The following is an 11,189-nucleotide window of genomic DNA, read 5'->3' on the forward strand; positions in this document are numbered from 1 at the left end:
GCCTGCTTGGTAGGCCCCGGTTGTGGTCCTGCTTTTAAACAGCTACGTCGTCGACATCTTTAATTCATCTAAGTCGTCAACGATCAACGGACACGACGAGTGGCCACAACCCCCCATGGCCATCACCATTAGGACGCCCACCTCTGCCGCCACCGTCAAGTGGAAAGAGAACATGTCGGAAAGGGCAACGGGAAGGGTGTCAAAAAGGGAGGGAATTACGTAAACACTGCGGACGTACGCACGCCGATCCGTTTAGGAGAGTACCATGCAGAAAGGAAACGGTGCTCGCGGATCATTCGTCGGACCGCACCAAGCGAGAGCTTTTGTGTAACCTGTGCACCTCGAGCTCAACCGAACGGCGGCGGGTAGCCGGGACGATCAGAACGGATAGCAAATCATCATTGTGTCTTGTTCGTCGACGATCCGATCGACGACAACACCAATTCGAGAGTTGCGCCGGTATCCCAAGTCAAAGTGGTGTGTGTCCGCTCGGAGTATGTCGTAGTGCTTGTACGAGCGCGGAAGTCAAAAGCAACATCCAGCACAACGTTAATTTAGCGTTTAGAAAAGTAGCTCGGCGGTAATAATCGGATCGTGCACCATTTCTTCTCATTAGTACTACTACTAGTAAATATAGTTGCGCAGGCCTTTGTCCCTTTTACTTGACACAATGTGATTGCATATGATGCGTGCGTGCCATTCCCTACACGTTCCGATATTTATGATATATACATGTAATACACTATTCTATCTCGTACAAAGCAAGTTTGCTAAAGAGTCACTTGCTACCGCTAGTTCGCGTTTTGTTCGCCCTAGAATCCTGTATAAAATTCGTAACCATATTAATAACTCATAAGTAATACGAGGCGTGTCCAATGTTATTTCTATTTCGGGAGCGTGTGTCAGTCGATGGGTGTGCTGTTAAGCTCTTTAGAGAAAGGTTGACGAATCGAAAATAAAAAAAAGATCAAGCGAGTCTCGGCGTCACGTAAGTTGCTGTTTTCGGTGTTTTTCCGTCGTATATACATATACTTATATAGTCGATGGTTTAGTTATCAGTTTGCACTAACTCCGCGTGAGGCAAGCGTTGTCCTTCTCGATAATACAGAATCAGAAATTTCCGTTACTTCGTTGGTTAGCGTGCTTCAATTAAACAAACTCGATCAAAGTGCTAAATACGAACACAAAGCGATAGATGGAAAACGAGACGTCGCAACGGTGAAAAAGAAAAGTAAAATCGAAGGATTTCTACTAACGTGAAGCAACAACGACGGCAGGATCCTAGAGCTGGTGTGGCCCGACCCCCGTAGGATGAATGGTGTTTCCAACGGTGTGTGAGGCGGCGGGTATTCCGGGGGGACTGGATGCCAATGTGCGCTCTATGTGCGAGCGACTCTGGATTATCGTTCTGTGCGGGAGCTTCATGCTGCTGCTAATTTCACTGTGCCTTTACAAACTTATTGTGGCTCTATTCAGTGACGACTGCAAGATTCATCCCGCACTTCTCAAGCGTTTTAGGTGAGTAGTGAAGATGATGATAGCAATTAAATGATAACCGTAGGAATCGCTTACTGGCATAAGAGGCAGATTTGTTTCCCTGAGACCAGCGCGAACGCTAGCTAGTTATTATCTGGTCGAGAAAGGTTTACGATCGATTTGGCCGGTAAGTTTGTTTTTTTTCGAAATCAAATACATACATAGAGCTTCTAATTATCCAAGCGCAGCAATTTTCATCGAGTAGTATATTCGAAGCAACTGCATTGGGTCTCTGACTGCTTTTGCTGCCACCCACTGCTCGAAATGTTTATTTCACATGATTTTCTAATATATATCATATCGGTCAATTGTTATTATTTGGCCTGTTATGATAGGTTACGTTACGCGAAAAAGCCCTACTTTTGTCACTTGCCAGTTCGGCGTCATCGCATAGACGTTCAATCAGACAGCCTACGTACACGTTGCGTTTACATCGTGTAAATGTACGCGCCCTCTATAGGCTAGTTCACCTACCGCCTTGGCACTCTTTCACCGGTCCGTGTGGTAACTGCCTTGTGCCGCTGCGCCGTCACGCTGTCGGTCCTGCAGATAGCTAGACCGCGTACTGTCTACAACTCGTCAAAAGTATCCTAGTTTTTGACGATTAGGACTGACAACAGCAGTAGGCGACGACGCTAAGTTGCAATAAGCAAGGAGCGACACGCGCGTTCTATTTGGCATTCAAGAGCTAAGCGTCAGTCAGTCCGTCATCCGCCGATGTCTATAGATTTAGACGAAACGGCCTTTGCTGAGGATTGCACCGGTGTAGGGCTAAACAGCGTTGGCACAAATGAAGAAAAAACGAACAGCTCGAAAGAACAATAGAGATCACTGGCTGTCTCAGTTCATTGAAACAAAAATTACGTCCAGCTAACCGACAATACACTGACATAACTCGGAAATAGAAAATTTTGTTAGCAATAGGAATACGACGTCGTTGCCGTATCAACAAAGACGAGCTTCCCATTCGTCTTCAGAACGCTCCAACTACGGCGACAGGATAGAGCTTTTGAGGAGGCAGCAACAGGTATTAGTTGTCATTGTTACGGCTACTCTCGTTAGTATTCATGCTTATTTGACAGTCTATCCGATGATGCCCATCACGATCCATGAAGCACATTGTTCGTTTGTCGAACAGAACGACAATCACGTCTATTCTAATGTAAGTCTTTGTGTTCCAATCCAAATCATAGGCCGTGTGAGATACCAAGAAGGCAAACAGACTTTTGTGACGGTTATGAACGGTGGTTTGGCCATTTGTCGGCAACCTCCCTGTTGATGAACATCCCCTCGTCCATTTACTTGCTATACAGTGCAGCTAGTAAACGTGTAAAGTCGTTAAGACTTCCTTCTTTCACCATAACGCGATGTCTGCTGGTCCAAATCGAACTGTTCGGTAGACGGCCTTTGTTGTAGACAGTCGCTCTAGTCGTTCGTTTGGTTGCCACTGCTGCCACCAACTTTCGTGACCATTTCTAACACCATGGCGCTTGATATTGCCTGGCTCCAGTAGCCTGGCACCCGGCACCGTCAGAGCCATTGCATCCATCAGCATCGATGCCGCAGTGTCGACATAAAGCGCTTCTGTCGCTTCGTAAGGCAGGTCCGGTCACTAGAGCGACGGATTGAATTCGAGCTAGGAATTGAAGGTCTTGAAGGTGACGGAACGTGAGTGGAGTCTTATTTTTGCCTATGAGCCACGTCGACGGTCCGTGCTGTAACCCATGCTGGTTATTCCCACCATACACATGCATTGAGTCTGGCCTGACCGAGAAAACTCTTGCGGAATTCACGGCAGGACAGATGTTAATGAGGCAAGGATGTGCGATTCGACAACAACGAAGTCATTGCGAGATGTTACCTATTATGTATGTATATGCGTGAATGGTTTTAGCGTAGAAAGGCTTACCGATTTCAACTCAAATCAAATGAGTCGACGTTTATGTATAAGAAAAATTAAAAGCTTTAACTATAGCGGAATTTAGACTCACTTTGGCATTTCCGCATAGAAAGCTGTACACTTCGCGACGTTTGTTACTTTCGAGTGCTTATGCTGTGGGTTGCCAAACAGATATTCGCCTGGCACCTTGCGAAGGTTTCGAAAATAGCTGAAACCATCCTAAACTTAGGCCCTCCTCCATGGCCTATAGCGGTGGCCATATAGTGTCTTTTATTCGGATAACACAAAGTTTCGATACAGTTTGCAGCAGAAAGTGGTAGAGAGGTTATCGTTTGAAGCACGGATAAAATACTCCAGATAACGTAATCTTATCTTTTTTTTTTGACATTATGATGCAGAAAAAAATTTGCAAGCAAGTACATTTAGCCGGTAGGTAAATTACCTGCCGTGCAGAGTCACAACGGACTAAATACATAGACCATACTATCCAACACCCAGTCTCAGTTTGTATTCCCGCAGTCCTCCAAGGAAGAATCAGATGTGACATGTAGCAAGCACAGGAGTCCTTCAATTCGATATTCTTTGTCGGTGTCCTTTGGTATAATTTCTACTATTATTTCGGCTAATCCTAAGACACTTCCCACCTCACATCGACCCACTGTAAATCAATCCTTGAACAACGTCAGAGTCGGAATTCTGAGTTAAACGATTTGGCCGTATTTAGTAAATTTCGTTTTACTTATACGACGAATTTTGCTTATTTTAGCTTTTCCCTCTTCAGTTCACCCGTTTACACCTGGCCGGCTGTCGTGGGGATGGATTCGTTGGATGATGCTTGGTTATACACCATACGATATGCGGCAGAGACCGCTGGATTTCATAATCTCGGGTGGCCCTCGTTGTGCATGTTGGTTAGCCCGGGAAATTCGCCAGGTGATATGAGCCTCTTGTATTCTTCTTGTCGACTAATAGCAGCTAGAGGCAAACAATCTAGATTCGTGTTTTCGAAAGATTACGTTTACGCCTGGTGCTCTATGTTCAGTGTAGACTCGTGTAAACCTGTTCGATTAGCTACATAATCCATAACGAATAGAAAATACGATTGAAATAATATAAGAGGCTAAATATATGCAAACGAGAATATAGGCCTGATGCACTAAATTTTTGTCATTGAACAACTGAGATGAGCATCGTATCCTTTATAGACGATGGCATGATAAGTTCAGCTATTGCGGATTAACATTGGAATAAAGTATATCTACTCTGCTATTGTTCAATATGTATAATAAGATTGGGTATAGAAGGAAACGGAATTTACCTGGCCACAATCTTACAGAGAGACATACCTCGGGAATCGTTTACATCTATTTAAGCATTACAAAAAAAAATAATTGGAATTTATAGAGTTTATTCGTATTACCATAACTTTTCCTTCGTGAAGTACCCTTGAACCATTTTGTTGCTTTTTCTTTGGTTGTCTTCTCCTTGCAGGTTTATCATTGAAAAAATAATATTAGTGTGTTAAAAGCCATCATGCAGACATCGTACCACAATGTGTAGACGTTTTTCGCACTTCTAAACTGACGCTATTTAGTACAGGATCTTGGCTGTGGGTTCGCTTTCAGGAAACACCAGACATTGGTCAGCCAGTCGCTGATTCGGATATACCAATTTTCTTGGCTTAGCTCAGCCTACCGCTATCCCTCCAACCTTTGCTTAGCAGAGGAAATAGCAGCGTAACTTCATACGACCACCGATTTTTGACCGTTCGGAGGTTTTTTCTGGGACAATCCTTTCTGCCGTTCTCGCCCGATTTTCTCAGCTGCTGTATTTGCCTTTGTTCGGTATCAGCCATTGTGTTTTGTACAGTCACTGTATTTCGTGGTTTATCAGCGGATTGGTTCAGTAGCGTTCTTTTTCCCTTATCGTAGATCCGTCCGCCGATCATCTGACACACGTCGGTCCCGCCGACAGACACCTCGAAATCCTTGGAGATTCTTTTATTAGAGGGCGAGGATCTTGGCCAAGCCTTTCGCTTACCCTGTTTTGCCGTGCTGGCTTTTCTTCTTGATTTTCCTTTGAGATCTGAGTCTGAGCTGGTTGGTCTAGTCCGTTCTAGCCTAGTTGGCTAGTCTTGTAGTATCTGGGATCATCTGCATTTGAAGCGAAAAGCAAAAAAGATTTCCTTCAAAGGCGCTTGGCCATTGGAACTTTTTACGAGATCCCTACAAATAGTTAAGGTCCGGTCGGCACATTCTCGTTTTATGCACTAGCCAGCTCTAGCTCGCTCTCTATCAGCGGTTTGTCGTTAATTATGAAAAGTCATTCTGGCTTAACACTGACGGTAACGGCAGCAACGGTCTATTGCTACCGGACTGTTATCGAAATATAGTGCATATATCTTTCAGAGGACGAAAGAATGATAAAAATTGAGGAAAACTTGTTTTTTTTTTATGTTAATCGGTGAAATGTGCATGCGAATGTGCCGAAATGTGGATTTTCCGACATACGAAAAATTGTGTGCACCAGGAAGTAATATATATTAATATTATTAATTAAACTTCTGTAAATACTTCTATTAAGCCTCCATCCGTCTGCAAAGCAAGCGCTCCACTTTCACATCTTTCGTAAACTATGGTCGTAATACATCTTTTAATATTTTCAGACATATTAATAACTTCATACATATCCCTAAGTTGACTTTCTTTAGTGAGATGACTGTCTGCTGGTAGAAAATTTAACTCTCAATCAGATCGACACCAAGCCTTGTCTTAAATAGGGATATCGATCGCTTCTGCTCTACTATTGAATACACGTTAAAGCTGTATCATCTGTGGTGGCCAGTAATTGATTTTTCTGCTGCGTCGTGACTAACGTTTCCGGTGACGCTCTGGGCGTCGTTGAAAGCTGCATTTTTCTTTCATTCTTCTTGTACTATCAATCATAATTTATAGAAACTCACAACTGAAAGAGTATCTGCGGACGTATTAAGATTGGTGTGATTATTAACTGTTCTCTACAGATTACATTCGCTGAAGGGCGCCATGTATCTGACGTCGCTATACCGTAAACGAATTTGAAAAAATCTGCCCTGTGAATTTCCTGCGAAGCCATATTACTAACAGACAATCGAGTTCGAGGGAAGTAACTCTGTCCTGCTTACTGATACTGCCCATCCATTCGTCAATATATTATTTAGTTTTATATTTAGTTAGCCAGACAACAATCAACGATACACGATTACTGACATATCGACTGCTTAGGATATAATATGTAAATGCACATAAGCACTATATATGTAATTATATGTCTATGTGCATCCATACGGGTAGTGTTAGGAAAAACTATCTTGAGGACTGCTCAGCTCAAAAGGCTAAACTTGGATGAAAAATGCAACAGGTTTTTTTGTTAGCATAATGGCAAAAGTCTGAGAGATAAAGGAACTTTATCTCTCAGACTTTTGGACAGACTTTTTATGGGACATCGGCAGGGCTGCTATTCCTAACAGATGGCCATGAAGCAGCCAAGGGCAGTGACTCCCAAGGCCGTTGTGGGTTGACTACGACCGATATCCCGACTGCATCTGTTGTCTTGCTAGTCGCTTCACAGCGTTAACAAAATGGACGATGTCTCTTGCTTTTGCTGCACTGCTTCCGTAGAGGACAGTACATCCAACTGCCGCCTCGTCGCATTCAACGTTAGCTCTACACTTCGGCGCTGTGTGGGCCGCGCATGACACGTTTTGTTTGACTCGGTCTTGCCTGCCATTTGAACAAACTGCAGCCCAAGGCCGTCGTGAAAAATAGCTCTATACTTCGATAGCATTGCCGACTACTCCTACTGCATTCACTATCACCGTGGAAAGGGTCTCCCTAACGGCTTCTCGATTATAGATACATTATTTTACAAGTAATACCGACTGGTACGGCAGCAGTGACTCAACTCACTACAAAATGGCGGCAAGGAAGACACGTGGGTGAAGGGGGACTTTTTCCCTGAAGCCCCTGACTGCTTGTGTGGCCGCTCGGTAAAAGCACGGTGTAAGATTCCTCAGTTATACGTTAAGGTGGTGTCAAGATGTACACCCTTTTCGTGTTTTACTATCGACAACGCAACTTCTATTGTTTACTTCTTGGAGTCCTGTATTATATATCTATATATATAAGAAACGAAAAATTAAATTTGCCACAGGATTACTTATGACACCTTGGTACAGCTTGAAATTATTATAAATGTAATGATAATACGCAAAAAACTGCTCAAGTTATGTGATCTCAATCAGAACTAGATTTAACGTCGGCGACAAAAGTACCTGTTCTTTCTCTTTTCTAAAGTAGTTTTCATAGGGGATTCGAAGACATCTGTTTAACTTGCAGAACGCTCATGTTGACCTTTGAGTTCGGGCACTAATTTGGTTTAGGTCATCTTTGGGATGTAGGCCGACCAGAAAAGAGGACTGTAACTAATCTCCTGACTAATGTTACGATTTAGGTAAAAGGCACAGGCTTTTTTCAGCCCGCACATTTCAACGTGTGATGTATACTATGTGTAAAATGCAAACAGTGTATAACAACCTTTTCAATATATTCTTAGAATAACTTTATGCTTTACGATATGTAGCGCAATGTGATCGCCAGCACTTCATGCGAGATACTTATCGCCGTTGGCCGTAAGGCCATATAGCGGAATGCTTGGCGGTGATACCGGACATGAAGCTTGAAACATAGAGGCTTTCCGCAAATGGAATTACGATAAAAACGTTTGTTTTTTTTTTTTGTAATTTATCCAAAACGAAGTAATAGTGCTTGATGTTCGGAATCAGAAGGGTTCACTTAGCTTACTATTATTCATCTACAGCCTGTTGCGTGTCTGCTTCGTTAAACACGCATATATCAAGTACATTTTCTGTACTTACTATAGTTTACCTTGTCTATTTGCTAGCTTCTACGAGACAATCGTCATCTAGGTAACTTCAATTGAGAATCGTCGTCCGCTCCGACTCGACTGGTGTCCGGGCTGGCGCAGCATGCGTTCGTCCGCCACTCCTGCTATTAGAAGAAATTCTCTCCTTTCTAGAAAAAAACAGTAAATTTGTCACAGCAATTTTAGTGAAAATTAGCTAATGTCGAATATTTTCCACCATCAAAAACTTTCTTTTTTGTGTATCGACAGTCTACGTCACTGCTGTGTATTCACGCGGTTTTTGAAAAATACGGCGAAGATTCATATGAGACAAACTGGAAGATCTTTAATAGTTTAGGTTTAACATCTAAACGGCTGAAAAAAACGCCAATGTTTATTTTTGATTCAGAAATTAAAGGGGAACATAATAGTTGTCGATCGGGTCATCCCGATGAGCCTTGCTGCCGTTTAAAGTCCCTGCATTTTTTGGGTCTTTTTGGCCTCCTACTAGTCGAAAATTTGATTCCGCTGACTTTTTGCTTTTGTCATTTCTAACCTGACGCGCATTTAGTATCGAAAAGATATTTATACGTTGAAAAATTACTATCTTAATAATGACATACGAGTAGTTTGCAGTTGAATCGGAGCTGTCACCGTGGTGAATGACGATCAATTTGAATTAAGACGACCAACAGGAATGACGCTCATAGACGCACATGTGAAAATGTTTGTTGAAGGACCTCTCCTTGTCTAGATACCGTTTGAAATATAAAGTGTAAGCAATAATTCCAATCGCAACGGAGTAGATATTGAAGAAAGAGCCGCTTGCTGCTTGAACAGGTTTCATCTAACTTTTCTCTTCTAATTCTAGAACATGTTACATTATTGCTACTTAAGCAGACAAAGTGAGAATTCTCAAACTGTCGACGAACTTTTTCGTCCCCTTAAAGCTCCTCGTTTAAGGGGTAATCATCGTGCCTAATTTGCAAGGAAGTTGTACACTGTTCAAAATGTGGCCGAATTTCGTGGTCGGTTTCCCGTGTAACGGTAGCCCGTACATGCAAATTGATGTGCATCGGTCTCCATAAACATCTTTGCTGTGTTTTATATGTTTCAGTAAAAAATATCCTGGAAAATTGTCACTTTTGAAGCTGGCACTCCATCTGCATTGTTGACAATTTTAAAGCGTGATCCTTTCTGTTCCAGGTTATGTGGGAAATATACATGGCAAAGCCTTAATTATTCGATCGTGAAATTTCATATCGCTGAAATGAATAGCAAATTCTACCTGAAATCAGCTGAGTCCTTACCATAAAGCGATCAATTATTGATATGATAGCCGGTGGGGTTCGAATCGATCCGTTCGAAAGCCAAACAACCCCGGATCATAGACAACTAACGATGAATTTCAAAATTAGTACGTGTTGATTATAGACCTACCACGTTCGAGAACCTTCCTGTGCCTATACTAACGCACAATACTCTACACGAAATCAACGGGACCCTGCGATCTAGAAATAACGAATTTTTTGTACCTTAACTAACAAATAGAGGCATATTCGTTTACCGTGTGAGTGTGCTTGCGCCTTTTGCTTTTATAGCCTAGACTTACTGCGTCCGGAAGAGTGCAAACGATGTAGGCCAAACGGTGAAGAAATATCTCTGCTCAGCTTAAAGATTTTTCTAAAAAAATCTGATGGCCAACTAAATATTTTATACGTTTTTCTAATTTCCAGATCGGCGTCGCCACTCAATAGCTTCGCGCTTGGCCTACGGTTGGCATACCACTTGGTATTCATTTGCGCAAGTCATTATTGTTATATCTCGCGTAGAATACGAGGCAAGGTATCAGTTAATATACATTACAATGGCTTGTTTCTATAAACCTATGTATGTCTAATTATTTTCAAATCCTAACAATATGCAGAAAATCGCCGACCATTAAAGCTTTATTTTATTTATATAGACTCGTCGGTATATGGTCTGACATATCGCTTGGTGCATATGCACGCAAGCGATCAGGACACACAGAATCTTATTGTACTGAATACTCCGCAATAAAATCAATACATGCTCCGTCGAACCTTAGCTTTTATTTAAGCAGTTCTTAAAGCAAGTAAAGGTCACATGGCTATTAGTGGGTAATAATAGGGGCGAACTGATTTTTGCGCTGTTGTTGTCTGACGAGCAAGGTCTTTGAGCCGGTCATTTAGCATGGACTGGCAAAAAAAGGCGTTGGTTATGCTGTCCTGCTTTCCCTTACATATCATGGTCCGCTATTGTCGTAAAATGTTTTCTGAGAAGTCATTATACGATACGCTCACTTATCACGGTATCACCTTGCCTAACCTTCAGTCGTTCACTTCCGCCGAAGACACCTTCTGTGTGTGCCAGTTTGCGTATTAGCACAATTCCTTCGTGAGCGCTACCTCCTTTCTGCTGTAATCTATTTGGCCTACGTCTGATACCGCTTTTAGGCACTCCATCGGATGCCTGGCTTTAAGAAATCTGCCTCTGTTGGGGGCTCGAACCTAGACCACAACGTGTTCCTTAGATTAGCAGGCAAATACCGTACGGCTATCACGGTAACAATCCACTAAGCCCCCGCCCATTCTTGCATAGTCGGGGTTAGGAAAGAAGGACAATTATTGGTACTTAGCTTAAACTTACATTGAAGCCTTCGCCAAATAGCGCGAACCCCAATACGCACACATAATTTCATACCCGTAAAGCTTTAGTGCTATTCCGTGTTATTCAACCAGTGAGTGCATTTGTCTGGATACATATTCAGCCTGTCGCTGAGAACCTTTTTCCATTTGGGAGTGTACGTCGGATAACGGAAACGAGGTGT

At 42.6% G+C, this 11,189-nt stretch overlaps 1 protein-coding gene across 5 annotated transcripts; it reads left to right on the top strand.

Moving 5' to 3' along the window:
• The first annotated feature begins 242 nt into the window (after nt 1-242).
• LOC111266993 (uncharacterized) lies at nt 243-10,403 on the top strand. Of its 5 annotated transcripts, XM_022844911.2 has the most exons (5): nt 243-477; nt 907-988; nt 1,278-1,518; nt 4,203-4,369; nt 10,075-10,403. In XM_022844911.2, the coding sequence occupies exons 3-5, from the start codon at nt 1,316-1,318 to the stop codon at nt 10,236-10,238; spliced, it is 534 nt and encodes a 177-aa protein (XP_022700646.1). In that variant the 5' UTR covers nt 243-477; nt 907-988; nt 1,278-1,315; the 3' UTR covers nt 10,239-10,403. The 5 variants fall into 5 exon arrangements, 4 of the variants coding, with proteins under 4 accessions (XP_022700646.1, XP_022700645.1, XP_022700644.1 ...); XM_022844910.2 differs by having other exon boundaries at nt 243-988; nt 1,140-1,518; XM_022844909.2 differs by having other exon boundaries at nt 243-988.
• The last annotated feature ends 786 nt before the right edge of the window (nt 10,404-11,189 follow it).

The sequence above is a fragment of the Varroa jacobsoni genome, unplaced genomic scaffold (genome assembly GCF_002532875.2).
Source record: "Varroa jacobsoni isolate VJ856 unplaced genomic scaffold, vjacob_1.0 scaffold_1138, whole genome shotgun sequence".
NCBI classification, from domain to species: Eukaryota; Metazoa; Arthropoda; class Arachnida; order Mesostigmata; family Varroidae; genus Varroa; species Varroa jacobsoni.